At 42.0% G+C, this 18055-nt stretch overlaps 1 protein-coding gene across 1 annotated transcript in view; it reads left to right on the forward strand.

The window, feature by feature from the left end:
* The window catches only part of OGFOD3 (2-oxoglutarate and iron dependent oxygenase domain containing 3), a 115877-nt gene that overhangs the window by 46240 nt on the left and 51582 nt on the right, over positions 1-18055 (forward strand). The window contains exons 5-7 of the mRNA XM_083148431.1: positions 5038-5102; positions 10435-10491; positions 12704-12857. Coding sequence (XP_083004557.1) covers positions 5038-5102; positions 10435-10491; positions 12704-12857 — 276 coding nt within the window. The remainder of the gene's footprint in view (positions 1-5037; positions 5103-10434; positions 10492-12703; positions 12858-18055) is intronic.

Consider the following 18055-nt stretch of genomic DNA (forward strand, 5'->3'; position numbering starts at 1 on the left):
GGCATTGAGTAGTGGTTGGATAGAACAGAAAACTGCACTGTTTCTGAGGGTGGATTGTCCTATTACGCCTATTATCTACACGCTTCCGAAGGTGCACAAGGGCATGGACAGACCACCTGGCCGACCTATTATCTCGGCCAGGGGGTCTGTTCTACAGCCCTTGGCACGCTATGTTGACGGCTTTCTCCAGCCGATGGTACGCAGTACCCAGAGCTATCTGAGAGATACACCAGATTTTATTTGTAAAATCAAACAAATCACATTGCCCACGACTGAGGTGTGGCTTGTGACGATGGACATTCAGTCCCTATACACGGTCATACCACACGGGGCTGGTATGGAGGCAACCAGACAACAGTTCATCAGGCACAAGCAGACCAGACCGCCTGTTGAATTTCTAATGGCACTAATCGAATTGGTATTGACCAGGAACTTTTTCATGTACGGTCCAGACTACTATGCTCAGGTGAACGGGACGGCCATGGGGTCTAATTTGGCCCCATGCTACGCCAACCTGTATATGGACTGGTACGAACAAGAATATATTCTATCAAAGTTCCATACACATCTGATTTGTTATTTACGTTTTATTGATGATGTTTTTTTGATTTGGTCGGGAACACAAGATTCATTTTTATCAATGGTCAAGTGGTTAAACTCCGTGTCTGAGCCTATTCGGTTTACATACACCCACAGCCAACAATCGGTGGATTTCCTCGATGTTACTGTTATTCGCGAGGACAAGAAATTGGGATATACATTGTATAGGAAAAAGACCGACAGAAATACGCTACTTGAGGCGAGTAGCCAACACCCAGTTCGACTTAAAGAAAGTCTGCCTATATCCCAGTTTCTACGTGTCTTACATACCAACTCATCACAAGTCACAGCAGAACAACAGATTATAGAGATGAGTGACCGGTTCTTGGCCCGTGGATATGCACAACGTACCATCGAACGGTGCCTCGGGAAGGCGAGAATGCGATTTGCCACTCCAGTTAACCAGTCAGTGACAAAACCAAGTGGGTCGTCACAGTTGGTACGTGTGGGTAACTACGACCACACTGCCTACATGACACAAGATCTGTATAAAAAACACTGGCCTGTATTGGCAAGCGACCCAGAATTGAAACTGAATAAATCCAAACCTCCTATGAATTCGTATAGGCGTGGACAGAATCTACAGCAAATGCTGATGAGACCAACGTTATACCCGCCACTGGAGACCAGTCAATCCACAAGAACATTGAGGGGAGGATGTTTCCGATGTGCTGGGTGCACAACATGCCATGCGATGATCAGCGGCTCAACGATAGGACATCCGCATAACGGCAACCGGATTAAAATCCGACACAGGTTGACGTGTACGAGCTCCTTTGTCATCTATGTGCTTATCTGCCCATGTACACTATATTACGTTGGGATGACCTCCCGAACCTTTCGCGAGCGGATGGCGAATCATCGCTACTCAATCAGAACGGCAATTTCATCTGGCACATCGGATAAACCGGTAGCCAAACACTATCTGGCAATGGGACACCAGATTGCTACATTGAGGTGTATCCTTGTGGACCATGTACCGAAACCAGCTAGGGGGGGGCGACAGAAATCTTCGCTTGCGTCAACTCGAGGCTCGGTGGATACACCAGCTTAATACAGTTGCCCCTCGGGGACTTAATGAACACAATCCACTCAATTGTTTTTTGACATCATGAGCGGCATAATATTGTTGGTTGTGGGCAGTAGTAACTGACTGACGAGGAGATACCATATAAATTGTTATAATGTGTGACCATTGAGCATGTATATAATGTTGCCTATGGGCATTGTGTGTACATATGTAGATATGTTGTCTGTTAGTGTGTTGTTAATATTTTGTGTATATATATTGGTGTAAATATTGAGCATGATAGTATTGTTTTTTCACTCAAGCACATTGCACTTTATTATGAACGGCCTGAGGTGTAGCCTGGATGCGCTCCTTTATTGGTCTAGGTGATTGACCTGGGTTAGGTCTTACACCTATGTGTGACACTCAAGCAACCCCTTTGGTTTACCTGTATTATATGTAAGGCAGAATATTAGTGCCTGTAGCTGCCCTTGAACCTGATAGATATTGTTGAGGCGTTTTGCCTTTAACACTGATGAGCATTTGTAGCGCGTCATAGGCTGTAATCCTGTATTGGATGTAGCCTGACAAGCGCTATTTGATGGCTGTGAAACGCAAATAGCGGAAGTGACAGTCTGGTGGAACGCACCAACGTCACTTCCGGGTTCGGCACTTCCGGGTTCAGCGCTGTATGGAACCCGGTGCTGCTGTCAGCGTGTGATACACGCTGCTGTGGATACAGGTATGAGCAGGGTAATGTCTATATACATTTGAGCCCTATGAGTCTCCGTTATATGGAGAGGGTAATTGACACAGATGATTGGTATAGCACTAATTATTGACCAGTATAAGGGGCGCCCCAGGCACACTATCACATTGTCCTGTACATTGCTGTGGCGTTGTTTGGCTGTCATAGATGCTGTCTTGATAAAGGACCATTATTGGTCCGAAACGTCGCTTGACTATTCACAATGGTGATGTATGATGTATAATAAAATTGTCACTGCTGGAATTCTGGAGTGTGCACGCTTGGTTGATTTGTGGATCAGCCCCTGGAACTATAGTTTGGTACACTAGTGGTACTTTAAGCGGAGCACCCCACTGATGCTGTCCTGATCTGGAGTGCGGATCTCTCTGCTATATATATATATATATATATATATTTTTTTTTTTATATATATATATATATATATATATATATATGCTCTTTACCAAGGCTCTATTATTATAAAATATCTTAAACATTTTATCTATGCAGGGTCATTTCTGTTGCAATCAACTCATAGGTTTTATATGATTTTTTTATTGCATAAATTATAACGCTCGTCTCTTTGTTTAATATATATAAAACATGTTTGTATGTAAATATCCTCCACAGCTTATGGTGGTGGTGAAGCTGCCAAATTATACTGTTCTAATTTATTATCAAAAAAGGAAGGTTATACCACATAGTGACACAGACAAATCATTTGTTTGACTGACAGAAGGAAATCTCTAAACAGAGCTTTTGTATATTTCTAAATAGCATTTTTGGTCTCTTTACCAATTTAATTTGGTACTATACAAAAACAGCTACACATAACAAACTGGACGCACATAACGCCAGGTGACCCTCCTTGTTATGTTATATTGTTGTTATGGTATTTTTTCAGCTTCTGCTTTTTTCCTGCTGAACACTATTAATCCTAGTCTCCATTTTTGGACATAATATATAATTCTGAAACATTTCTAAATACACCCAAATGCCTTGCTTTTCACAACACCCAAGAAGCTAAGGCACTTTTCATTCCACAATTGTTATTATTGCCCTGTTATACTGTAGTTCTGCTCATTTGTCTACCTGTCAGACTTTCATTTAGGGTTTCTTTTGCAAGGCTCCTGTTCTTGATTGTTCCTCCCTCACCATCACTAAATTTTAGCAGAACCTCTGTATAAGTAGCTAATGGAAAAGGGTTTAAGCAGCTGTGAATTCTTCCCCTCTCATTTTCCAGGTTCCTTGTGGTTAGTAAATGGAAATGTTTTGCAATTTAGTATTTTGCTGGGAAGCTCAGCGGTGTAGCCACTTCTCCATGCCAATCCTTCTAAGCACTTTATTTCTGTAAACGTCTCTGTGATGTAATTCTGAGCAAAACAAAACATATATGCAGATTATGCAGTTGACTAATACCACACAGCAGTTATAAACATATAGAACAATACAGTATATTCTTAGCAGCACTATACAGGGATGTAATCAGATGCAGACTTCATGCAAAACCTAATAAAATCCCATCAGTGTTTAATTGAGTTAAGCAATATGTGCACATTGTTTATGGCAAGCAACCATTTTTAAATAAAGCTCTGACCCTTGTTTTATTTTACTGGAAAAGGCTTACCATTACCATGTCTGAGTACAAGTCACCATATGCAGTTATGCTGGGTACATACGGGAAGATTTTTTGTCACCACCGATATTGTTAACTACATTGGTGGTGCCGTTGGGCAAACGACATAGCACATACACATATCAGTCAGTGAAGTAACCCAAAAAATATTTGGCTTGGTCATTTTCATTTTAGTACCTAAAGAATTGGAGCAATTTGTTCTAAATCGTTTTATTGATGCTCTAACAACGGCCGGAAAAATTTACTCCATTTGCCATACATTTAAATGGGCATTGGGGTTTGAATGGCAACTGTCATCACAATCCAGTCTATGCAAAACATATTTTAATAGTGTTCATTTAAATGGACAAGGGGCCATAAAGGATTTATAGACTTTGAGAGAAGATTACTGTATATGATTAAATGGGGTGATCGACTTTCCCATTTGCTAATGAGATACCTCCTAACTGTCCTGAATTTCCAGGACAGTGCTGTTTAATAGACGCAGCGCATGCACACAGTTTCTATTCAGGGAGACAGAGGGACTGGGGGCATGACCAGCAGCACTCACAGCGCTAGCCATGCCCCCCACAGTGGCGGCACAGGGCGTGGTTTTGCGATCATGGACAACCCGTGAAGCCACACTCCTTTTCCCCGGGCCACACCCCTTATTAGGAGTGCACAGGAGTCCAAAGTTTACACTACAAACTGTTGGGAGGTATGCATATGTACTAATATATATGTGTCTACACATACTGAATATTTTCCCATCTTTATTCTGAGTACATGTATCCTAATATATTTGCTTTAAATCCACATTGGGCAATTGTCTCATACCAGATCGTTCTGCACATGTGTTATGTGAAGAGAAAATTCTGCTGTACAGATGCACTTGTGTGCATCTATAAATCAGGACCTGCTAAAGTGCTAGAGCACAATTAGCCAGAAGACTTTGTTTAACACAATCATTATGGATTGTTAAAGTAAATAATACGAGGCATAACAGGTTTTTCTCTAACTGGAGCTAAGTGTTATGTGTTAATTGATTTTCCCTCTCTGTTTCAGGCGTCTATTCTAGACCTACACTCTGGAGCACTGTCAATGGGAAGGAATTTTGTAAATATGTATCGGTGAGACATGTATCTCAATTTTTGCCTCTTATCTGAGATTCACAAGCTTTCTGCGCAGCCCACTATTAACACATTCCCAGCACATTTTATTGTTACACTGTTATTGGAACTGTCTTCAGTCCCCTTATCCTATGTTTTCCACGCCCTAGCTATTTTTTAATGCTACTCTTTCATTTCTTCCTCCACTGCATGCAATTTATTTTATTTATTTACCGTAGATTTCATTTGTCTCTACATTTTTCTAGCTGTCACCTGCTGACTAGTCAGGCTTCTTTATATGTTGTCAGAAGCCATTGCTATAGCTTCTCTTTCTACCAAGGCTTGCAGACATTTGTCTCTCTTTAAATATCTGTTATAATTATACCTGTTCATTGTGAGTCTCCACACTTCCAGTAATTTAAGTTAGTACATGCTTTTACGACCCAATCAGCTGCAACTGAGACAAGTGTCAAAGCACTGAGATGCGCAATTCACTCATCACTTATGTAGAATTATGATTGGTATCTTACATTGTAAATGGCTGTAAAAGGATAGTAAATGCAAAAGGATAGTACACACATTTAGTCATAGATTTTTTTTTTTAGTCCTTTCTTTTCCCTATTACTATTGTCAGGCAAGTGCAAGGTTTTCCTGCACCCTAGGCAAAACTTCAGCCTGTGGAGACAAGTGTAGGGGCAACATTTTAGATAGTGAGGGGTGCCCCCAGATCCAGGACGCCATAACCCTGAACTCTTCCTGTTAAAATAAGATAAACTCTTAGCTACCTGTCCACTAAAAAAGTACCTTAAGGATTAAAATGCTTATAATGTATGTAGCTCCCCCCCCCCCCTTCTCATACTGGTGCTGCTGTGTTGTCCACAAAAAAATCCTAGTGTACACATGTATACATGGCCAATAAAGTTGATTCTGATTTTGATAAGCAGCTTCCTAAAGCGGCCTAATGGTAAAGCTGGCCTTGATTATTGTACTTTCACAAGGCCCTTCTCACCATACCAAAGGCAAAACTGCGGCTTGATCTGGGGATGCACTAGACCACCCATTCACCAAATACACACTTTTTTGTTGCTACCTGGCCCGCCACATTAAACTGGGCAACAGACCACCGCTGCAGTCAGCGGTCCACTGGTCCCTATACCACTGAAGCCGGAGCCCCTCCGGGTGCCCATGTGGTGTGCCCCTGGCTCTCATCCCTGCTGCTGCCATAGCCCTGCCAAGAGCAAATGTATTGTGTGCCCAGCTCTCATCCCCACTCCCACTGGACCCCCGCTGGGTGGCACTGCTGGCCCTAGCTGCAACAAGTTCCCTTAAGACATTTGACTCCATAGACGGGACAAGTCTAATGAGTGAATATGGGCTAAAAGTTGTTGTCTCTAGGCCAATATCTCTTTTTTGAGTTGTGTTACTAGTTGAATACGCTTACTCCTGAGTACACACTTATGAGCCTCCCAAACTACCATAGCAGAGACATCAGGTGTATCGTTGAGGGAGATATAGTCAGTGAGTTTTTGAAGATCGTGTAATAGGAGCTCATTAAGTCTCCGCGCTCATGGTCTTGGAGTGGCGTTTGGAGGGTTAATGGAGGCAAAAACCATGGCATGGTTATACCATGTAATATTACCAATTTGGCTGTGAGAGAAAAACTGCAGAAGCCTATGGTCAACAAGAAAGTCATCAATACGACAGTACTTATAATGAGGGGTAGAAAAGTAAGTATAATCTTTAGCAGCAGGATGGGGGATTCTCCAAAAGTCTATCAGTTGATGTTCATATAGTTATTGGCGAACCTTCCTATGGTCTCTCAAAAAAAAGAACGATATGATCTAGAAGAAGATTTTATATCAGGATCAAAGACCAATTGAAATCTCCACCAATCACTAAAAAAAGTCTCTTAGCGGTTTCAACAGACAAAAAACTACCAAAGAACTGTCTTTGATTTTGATTAGGAGAGAAGATATTCATAATGGTGTACATTTGATTGAAAAGCTTACATTTTAATACTTGGGGGGTATGCAATCTGGGATCACGGCTGTCGATCCCCGCCGACAGCCATGATCCTGGCCCGTTTGCGGTCAGATCGACCGCAAAACGACAGACGGGATTCAATGTCCCGCCTGCCGATGGGCGCAAACGGGGCATGGCCACAAAAATGGCAGTGGATTGTCGATCTGCGGCCCAGATAACGACAATCCACGGCCGTTATCGGCAGAACCGTTATCGGCCGTTATCGTCAGAACATTAACGACAGCTTCTGAAGTCGGGCCCGTTCTGCCGTGATCCCGCATCAATGCTGTCGTTAATGACAGCATTGAATAGGTAACCGCCGCTATTTCCCACGTCAAAAATAGCAGTGGCACATTGCATACCCCCCTTGATATCTACCACCTTTCAAAGAATGATGAGAGATGTCCGAGATAGGTAACCTACAAGAGAGGAGAATAGCTGCTCCAAGTTACCTGGGGAACGTAATAATAGGCTAGTTTAGGAGCCACTTATTGTTTAAAGTGCGTCTCCTGCACAAATGCCGCATAAACCCTATCCGAGCGTAATTTGCACAGTAACGTGGAGCATTTCACGTTGAAGGAACATATCTTGATATCTATCGTGGCCATAGAGAGAGTGGCAACATGAAGGAGACAAGCAATAGAAGACCTATAAACAAGATTTCCAAAATAGGCTGATTGTTCCAAGGGAAAAAGACACAGTTATCAGACTAAAAATAAAGACTGAGCAGAGAAAGAAGAACAATAGAAAAAAAAAGAGTGCAGGAACAACAGAAATAAAATGTAAATTAGAGCAAAATATACCGAAATCATCAGTAAAATGAAACATCCACTAGGACACAGGACCAAACCATGATCCGGATCATCTGACTTCTGCTACTCACACAATACAATCACTTTGTATTATACTCTGTTACTAATCTTCCACAGTGATTTATTGCCAATTATTCCATAATAATATCTTGTATGAATGAATTCTGCTCAGACAAAGAAGATAAATTATGCTGTTCACTTAGAGAATAGCAAGTCAAGCTTGCAAAATCAGTCATTTTCTTATTAGGAATTCCAGATGTCAACTTTTCCCACCCAGTGCTTAATTTCCTTGCCTGCTGTAATCCTTCGGAAGGTGAGGTAGAATGATAATGGCTACGACTTACTATTATTCTGGGACTGAGAGTGGTCATTCTCTCATCTTGAGCAGATCTTCAAATGGACTTGTTAGAACCACATTTACATGCTCTAACCCGATACACCTCTCACCTGGTTAGTTTAAGCTAACTTGTGTAATCAGATAATGAATTTCGGTACTTGTGTAGTTTCACGGCGCCAGCATGGTGCCGTGCTACTTCCGGGTTCTACGCTCGCCACAAACTATGTTAAAAAAAGTAACTTAACTCCATGCCAACATGGATAGTTCATACCCCCACTATCCATGTTGGCATGGAGTTGATTTTAAATAGCGTGGCGAGCGTAGCGAGCCACCTAGCCCGCAGCGTGGGCGAGTGAAGCGAGCCCCGCAAGGGGACTCAGACGCACGGTGCCATACTGGCGCCGTGGAACTACACAAGTACCTGAATTTCTATGCAATTGATAAAAAAGTCTGATTCAATTTAATTTCATATTAAGCAGTGCTCGAAGTGGGCCGGTATACACCGGTATGGCATATCGGCACTTCTTGGAGCACTGATATTTTTTTTTGCTGCGCACAGCCCCCCGCTGGATGCCGCGGATGACCTCCCCCACTGATATTAAGTAAATAATAACTACCAACTGTAACATTATATATAGGGTAGTTTATTATTTCTAATGCTGTGTCACACGCTGAGATTTGACATTAGATTTTGACAATATAGTCAAAATCGCATGCAGATTGCACATGTTTTTTACCTTGCTACCCAATGCGCGCTCCCATGACAGCACAAATCGAAACCCAGATAGACAGAGCTGCAATGAATATATAGTGCAATTCTAACGCAGATTGTATGAATTGTATGTAAATAGTACAGAGTTAGCAAATATTGCATAGCACTCGAATCTTAAGTTGAATAGCAAGGAAATCTCACCGTGTGTACACACCTTAACCCTATTCTCAATGTCATTGGGTGGCTCTGCTGGTAATGGGGCTAAAAACTGTGTAATCCTGCTTAGCTTTAAAGGAGCACTGAATATTTCGATGTTCATCAAAGCATACCCTTCCACCACATAACTTTGTCACCATCCTACCTCTGTCATCTCTATTTTGCCTGCCTCCTGCCCTCAGGTCCCTATCCACTTACTCACTCCAATACATTTGTAAGTTTTTGTGAGCATGGCCCTCCTCCCCCCTGTTCTAACAGCCCTCACGTCTAGTCTTCAGCTACTGTACTCAGTGTCCATTTTTGCCGGAACTCCTCTTATATCGCTATGCCACGACCTAAAAATCCTGTGTTTTTGCACATGAACTTGTACCAACCGTGGATTTATGTCAGTATGAATGGTAACAAGGAAAAAAACCTGGGTCTAGTGACCTGAATTTTTTTCTCGGGACACAAGCAGGGTTTTTAGTGGGTAAAACACAGGTAATAAGCTGTGGAAATGGCTCTTACCCGTGTTCTTTGACTTGAGCAGGGGAGGCTGGCCAGTGCCCACACGCCTGTCTCTACGCTGTTTGTGCCATTACTATTGGAGACATGTTCTACCCTTTGACAATTACTCTCTCTCACCCAGATTCCCAGTTATTGTGTACTGAGGATTGTGGTGTTAATTTCCTAAGTTTGCTCTGTTTATGTCTTGTTAATGTAATGTTATGCAGTGTTTTGTATACTCTGTACTGTCCCATTGTTGCGGTATCACTTGTGGCACCTTTATAAATAAATAATGAGATGTATATTTTTTTTAACATATTTATTTTATGTGGCATAGTCTACTTCCTGTGAGACATACAGATTGATGATTTGGGTTTCGTTTTTCAGCAGAGGAAGAAATGCGGTTCAGTAACACATTTTTAATAGGTTGATAATGATTATTGCCTTATTGCCTTTTTGTCATGGATTTCTACATTCCTGAAGTGTTTACATGAGATTACAGTGCAATCAGAATGGGTGTATGCCACTGTAGTGTTAAACTCAGTAAATAGTTGAGATAGTCACTCTACACTAATTAAAGGCATTGTTAGTACTTCAAGCTGTACCATATCTTAAGTAGGCAATGTTATTTCCACATGTAACCATATAGGTTAAGCTACCCAACTCTCATGCTAATGTCTTCCCTTTCAGGCTCTTATGACTGGCCTCACTGTAAATGTTTTGGCCTTCCGCTTATTAACCTATTAATTTGACTTCTCTTTTACTCAGGTACTATGGGGAAAAAATGAAAGAAATCCTGACGGATGACGATTTACAGCTGTATCGGTAAAATATATTTTATTTTTCATAAAATATTCAAGACCCACAGTCGCTTTATTTTTGTCCCATGAAAATGTGACTTCTTCATATACTATTCCTTACCATCATAGCTGGGTTTAAAGGCGGTCATACACACGCAGATTTATCTGCAGATCTGTCTGGTTGGAACAGAATCCTGGTTATGGATGAGAGCAAATGACAGTTGACCATTTGCTTGGAAATGCTGGAAAACTGACAAACTGTCACTCATCCATAACCATGTTTTTGTTCCAACCAGCCAGATCTAAAGATAAATATTACTAGTGTATGGGCACCTTAACACCAAGGCAGACCTTACACTACCCTAGGGGCAGGATGGAAAATATTTCTCGGTTATTTTCTTTTATTTTTCTCTAATATTATATTTCTTTATCACATTAAATAATAATGGATTGTTAAGTGTTGGATATGTTTGTATGAGAATATAGGATGCATTTTTACAAATATAAAGCACACATTCATATGGAATGCTGTAAATACTGCACTGGCCTCAGTACAAGTAATACGATGTTCTAGCCAGCTTCTTGTTGCTGGCTCTTTCCCACAGCTCTGATAATGTTATTAACTGGAGAACATGTGTATTGACTAGCACAAAGTGTCTCCTTAAACGTTCCAGGCAATAAACTGACTGTCGCTGTGTAATTACTCAGCAAACTTCTAAACCATTTAAAGGCTCAATTCCTGTCTCATTAAGCTGATTAGCACCCTATATTGTTTGAGTCCATCCATCTAAACAGTGCATGGGCAGCTTTAATTAGCCAGGACAATCTGGAATAAAAAAAACAGCCATCTAAATTGTTGTGCTTGCTTCAGTTTTGTAAAAACCTGTATTCTGATTGTAATATCCTGAATTGCTATTGTTACTGTGACCGATTCACCAGCTATAGTTTACAGTAGTATGTAATAGCCTGTGACTTATAGGTATCTACAAGTTGTCTACCAGTCTGGGGGTGTGGGGGCTAGCCTGAGGGGAGGGATAGGGTTGGACACAAAGGTGGAGGGCTAGGGTTAGGCTCCTGGTAGGCACTAATTGTTGCGATTAGGTTTAGGCACTATGGGGGAGGGGGAGGGTTAAGCTGTGGAGAGCGAGGGTGTAAGGGTAGAAGATAGGTATATTTATCAACCACTTGTCCGGATTCTAAGCATGAAGAATGTTGTCATCAAGTCAGCATTTTCTACTTCCCTCCCAGGTTGCAACCAGACAACAAATAGCTGTCAGCTTGTTGATTGGTGAATTCCAGGAGCTATCCAGCAATGCAGTGCTGACTGCCATTCACTATATGAAAGCATGTGGAGACACTGAACCTTATTCTGGTCCACATGCAACGCTGCAAATTCCGCAGTGTTGCTTGTGGACCAAATGCCGCTTGCAGTGCCATCTGCCCCCCTCGCAAGCCACAATCCCCCACACGGCTGTGAATGAATGATTTGCATAATCAAAATCATTCGATGGTCGGTGCTGATTTCTCCAGTGCTCGCAGATCAGAGACACCTCTGTTGTGTCTCTGATCTGAGAGCGCCCTGTGTGGGAAGCAGGCGGTCAGTTGATATCCGCTGATGTCAGCTACCCACCCCCCGCACCCGCATCACCGGGCGATTACCATGGGAATGCCCATGAAACTCTGGGCATTCCCATGGGCTGTGCCCCCCTGCCTCTGACTAACGTCTCACTCCTAGGTGAGAGCGGGATGGCGAAAATTTGATGTATATTGTTTAGTGAAAACACACAGTATGCTGTTCTCTACTGTCCTTCAATAACATAGTGATTCTCTATTCTATCCTGCTCTGTGTCTTCTTGGGCTGATCTGAGTTTTCCTAGGCTAACCTATACTGCTCTTCCTTGCTAATGACTCCCACACTGCAGGAGACAGAGGAAAAGGTAGAGGATGGGAGCTGACTGAACGTTGTTTACCGGCTGAGTTGTGTGCAGGGGAAGAGGAGATCCCTGATGCCTCCTTACTAGTGGTTGCAATAGTATATATATATTTTATTAAGAACAATCAGCAAAACACAGATTTGTCTCAGAAAAGAGTGCAAATGGTAATACGCAATAAAGTTGCTGTATTAGAATACCGGGTGCTTTGTGTACAAAATATTAGGATAGATCACAGAGAGTACAAGTCTTGGACACATTTTCAGTATATGAGTATACATTATTTTTTGTCTTTCCTTCCTATAGGGATGTGAGGCAGAGAATTCAGCAGGAAATTGCGAGAACATTCAGTCTTGATGCTTCTTCTCTGTATCTTACCAAACCCACTTTCTTTTCCCGCATGAACAACTCTGAAGCGAAAACCACTCATGATGAATACTGGCACCCCCACATTGATAAGGTGAGGTGACCCCTTGTCATTTTATTTATTAAGAGAAAGACAGTTTTTGTTAGAAGCATATTCCATTGCGCTTTACAACCAGAAAAAGAGTGATCCAACAAAATGGAGTAATAACAGACAGACATAGAGCAGTATTCAATGGCAAATTATGCTATGTGCAGTGAATCCTGTTTAGGATTCACTGCACATTTGCAGGGTTCCGGAGGGCTGCAGCATTAGCTGCCAGCCCTCCCTGTCACCATATTCAACGTCGCAGGAGCTCGCTGCCCCTGATGGCGATTTTTAACCCCTGTGGCAAATGCCGCAGAGAGCCGGGGGATGGCGGCAGGCAGGGAGATGGAAGCCTCCCTGCCAGTCCCAGAATTTGTGGGGGAGAAGGAGGGCTCCCAGGAACACAGGCAGCAGCCCCCCCCCCCCCTATTTTAAAAGGTCACTTTCCAGTTCAGCTTAAAAAGATATTGAATGCAAAATGGTGAATCGTGGTGAACATCATGCTGAAAGCAGTTCTCCTTCCTTGCATTAAATACACTCTCGGCGAATCACAGTGAAAACCCCATTGAAATACACCAGCGAATTGCAGCGAGCATGAAACGGAGAACTGGGCAGTTTGTTTCTTTGCTGCATTGTCCTGTTGGTCAGCACCGTGTCACATGGTTAAATGCATTCTATAGGTATAACTAGTGGGTAACGCTTTATGATCCCTTGTGCATTTAAATGGACTTTATAAAAACAAAATGTATTGTGTAGAGTAGACAGTATTGTGATAATGGTTGCCATTCGTATCCCAAAGTCCATTTAAATGTATGACAATATAGTAAAAGATTTCCGGTAGATGCTAGAGTATCATTACAGTATATTGAATTAAAATGAATTACAATGTTTTGGTGTACGAGCTACAATGCTTTATGTACTAAAAATGAAAATTACAAAAATTACTAAACCATAATTTTTGTGGGTTACTTAGATCCTAATTTTTCTACTTTACCATGGTCTTCACTGGGATACACCGCAAACATGCAATGAGTCATAAGGTGTGTACACACGGTTCGATTCTGTCTCATGGCAGATTTGTACTATTTGATTTTGACTAACTGGACTTTATTTGTACTTTAGATTAAAGGCCCAGACACACTGGGCGATTTGGGGCTGAAAGCAGCACAGTTTTGTCGTTTGAGCTGCTTTAATTTTAAAAGCCGCCCAATGTGTACGGCCGGGCGATGACCAGTGAGTGCTGATGCGCGCTCCCGCATCATTGCCGTCTGCCGCCGCTCATCTGCTCATAGCGTCCTTCTATGGAAAGCATCCCACCCCGGGGAAAATCACCCAGATCAGGCATGTCCAAACTGTGGCCCTCCAGCTGTTGTGAAACTACCAGTCCCATCATGCCTTGCCATAGTTTTAGAATTCCCCAATAGCAAAACTGTGGCAATGCATGATGGAACTTGTAGTTTAACAACAGCTGGAGGGCCATAGTTTGGACATGCCTGACCTAGATGATCGAAAATCACTCAGTGGTTATGCACCGAGCAATTTTTTTAGTCCAGCAATTTTCCCCATCATCACTGCAAAAATGCTCAGTGTGTGTGCACCTTTAAACTATCTTGCAATTTGACTCTAGGCCAAATACATTCTACAGATGAGATTGTCAAGCTAGGCTTGCCTGCACAGTTTCTATTCGATACTGACTAAATGCATCGGGATCGAAACTGCATCGAATGTGGCTGAATACTGTGCGATTCTGTCTAACTTTCTTTTCCATTTTGACCATATAGTCAAAATCCACAGCTATACCTGGGTAAGTACTGTAGAGTTTAATGATATGATTTATGTTATAGCCTAGTTTGCATAAAGAATGGACTCTCGATAAATAATTGTTAATGAATTGACCTTTTTTTTTTTGTTTATATCGATTTGTTTATTTATTATGGGAGATGTACCTTAAGGTGCCCACACACTAGAAAGATATGTGATCTTAAGATGTGCGCATAAATTAGCCTTGAAATCTTTTGTCTGTCCTGGACAAAAGATTTCAGGCAAGCGCACATCTTTACCAAAGATTTTTCTTAAGATCCCGTGCGCGTTTCTATGGATCTTTTAGTAAATCTTCTGATCTTTCATGCAGCATGTAAGATCAGAAGATTTAGCAAAAGATCCACGGGAGCGCGCACTGGACCGATATTGGACGATTTTTGACCGATTATCGGTAAATATCAGATGATATATCGGCCAATTTATCGGAAATCGGCCAATCGTAAAAAAAAATCATTCTAGTGTGTGGGCACCTTTAGTCCCCTACTGTAGCTGTCTTTTCACTACCTCCCTACAGTATATAAGTTTTCTGGTACTGATAGAAATGAAGTTGAGTGAAGGATGTAGTATCACACATAGGTTTTCATTCGTTTGGGGTTTAAAAAAAAAAAAAATAACCTGTCCCCAATTTAGGCATACCTGGATCCTCCCGTCCGAGATCCCAGGGGTTAAAAATAAAAAACCCACAAATCTCGAACCAGTCACTTGGTCATGCAGTTTGGTCATGCCTGTAATACTGCACGAGAACCATTTATTTAACAATTCTATTATGGTGTTTAGTTACGTAATAACATACTTGTATGTGTATGCCTATATATAGGGGTAGGGTTTTTTTTTTTTTTTATGGCATGGAATGAATGTAGCTCCTGAGGGAACAGTATTGTCTATTCTATTGTTACATCGCATGCTCTGAGGACCTGCTGGTACGTTCTATCAGCAATACTCCTGTTGGGAGAGTTAATTGAAATTTCTTTCTGGCTTCTGAGCTGCAGCAGCTCCAGAGATGTGGAAGATAATAGGGGGCAGAGGTGACCTCTTCTCTCACCTTCAGCTTGATGGGAACTTCCGGAAACAGAGCCAAGTTGTTAATCCCTGTTGTCATTGCAACCATAGGGTGACAAGCAGACTAAAAGTACTAGATGCAGAGAGGTTAATCTGTTGACTTGTGCTTCTTAGCAAAATGTGTAGAGGCCCCGTAATATTTAACCTATTTCTCTGTGTAGTGTTTCATTCTTATGTGCAAGTATCAACATTGAATATTGGGTACATTAAGTCATGAGGTTGGGTCAGATTTTGGAGAGCGATGACCCATAATTAAGGGTCTCTGTATAATTTGTATGCACGTTATGCAAATGTAGGTACTTGTGTATTTGCAGGGCGCCCAATTTACATACAACATATGTATGGCACCGTAGGATAAGCACCCATGCGATGAGGTGTGATGGTACTTCATTTTAAAAGCACCCATGCGATGTTATTGCATGCTATTTTGCACATCCCCACTGTCCACGTCACCCCGAAGTGTGGCGAGCAGACGCGTTTACACATCCTCCCGACCTTTTCATACCCCCACTATCCACGTTGGCGTGGGGCTGATTTTATAAAGTGTGACGAGCCACCGAGGTGGAAGCATGGCAAGTGCAGCAGAATACATGTAAAGTAATCTGCGGCCCCTCGCCACGCTTCGGGCTGGGTGGCTCGCTGTGCTCGCCACACTTTATAAACTCAACTCCACGCCGATGTGGATAGTGGGGGTATGAAAAAGGTCGGGAGGACGCGTTCCGCGTCCCCTCGCGGGGCTCGCCGCGCTTCGGGGTGACTTGGATAGTGGGGGTATGCTAAATCCCATTGCATCACATAGACGTGTATACTGGGTGTGTTGTGCTTAATCGCACGCAAAATCGCATGCGACGCGATTTTGCGTGATATGCGATCCGAGGCCAGGGTGCAGTGAATAAATTAACTAGTGAGATCGCATTGCATGGCACGAAAACTTGCCATGCAATGCGATTTCACTACGCAGAATAGCCCACTAAGCAGATAGCTTAGTGGGCGCCCTGCAAATACACAAGTACCCAAATGTATTTAAAGTGTACTCATCATCTTCACACAGTAGTTTTAAAGGATAAACCCAGCACAGTGAAGTTATCTTTGTGTTCAAATGGTTTAACCCCTATTCTAGATGAACACGTTTGAGTATATATAATGGATATCTCACTGAGGGTCAGCTGTACTACGCTTGCAAAGTGATAAAATGGAGAGTGATAAACCACCAGCCAATCAACTCGTAACTGCCATGCTACAGGCTGTGCTTGAAAAATGACAAGTAGGATCTCAATGGCTGGTGGTTTATCACTCCCCATTTTATCACTTTTAAAGGCTTCGTACATCTCGCCCTAATAATTTTCTGGGGCCGTGTTAACAATCTTCTATCAGAGCTCAGTCTCTGGGTCGTTTGGTGTCTATAACATGGTATGAACTGGCTAGTAACTCGTGCTTTTGCATGAATCATTTCAAACTACTGGATTTGTTTTGCTTATTTTATGGCTAAAAATTAAGTCTGCAGCCTTAACTATCCTTTATGCCAGGGTTAGGGAAAATAAGGCAATAAGTCAAATTTATGAATAAGCAAGACATATTTAACATTAGTAGAAAAATATATGAAAGGTTTAGCCACCAACAGTAATTTTTATCCAAATTGGATACATGAGTTCAATGGCCAGCATTGCTTAAAGTATTACTTGTAGACCCCAGGAACATGCAGAGCAATAAACAGCTGGTTAATTACTCCATTGAAGAATGCCCAAGTGCTTAATACAGGGTCATTCCCTGTCAAATCACCATACTGATCTTACCTCACCAGCTCAGATTTGGGAAAAGAGTTCACAGGACTTACCTGGCATTGGGGCTATTAGGATAGACTGGGCTAATCCATTAGCAGCAGTAAATTTACTAACAGGATATCCCCTTATGTCTTTTATTTCTGCGTTTAAGGACATTGCTTGACTATCTGTGTCCCTACATTTGTGTCTATCACTGCAATATATGCATGCACACAATGGATTTCTTTAGGGTAAAGAAGGTGTGACTGTATTGCTCCGAGCAATAAATAACGTTTCACTGTCAACAACCGCTCTGATGCTAAAATTAGCATATGTAGGTCTTGTGAGAATGAATAAACTTTCAATCCGCAGTTTTAATAACTGCAGTAATTCCTCCGATAGTGAGCGGAAAGAGCACCACAATCCCAGCAGGCCACATTTCACTGACAGTAAATAAATGCTGACAATTTTGTTCTTTGATTTGTTTTTCTTTCTATTCCTTATGTATGTTTTGGTCTCATAGAACATGCAGAGGATCAGTAATGCTTTCATATTGCCAGGAGTTCG

Source organism: Crinia signifera, chromosome 6 (assembly GCF_055691185.1).
Source record: "Crinia signifera chromosome 6, ASM5569118v1, whole genome shotgun sequence".
NCBI classification, from domain to species: domain Eukaryota; kingdom Metazoa; phylum Chordata; class Amphibia; order Anura; family Myobatrachidae; genus Crinia; species Crinia signifera.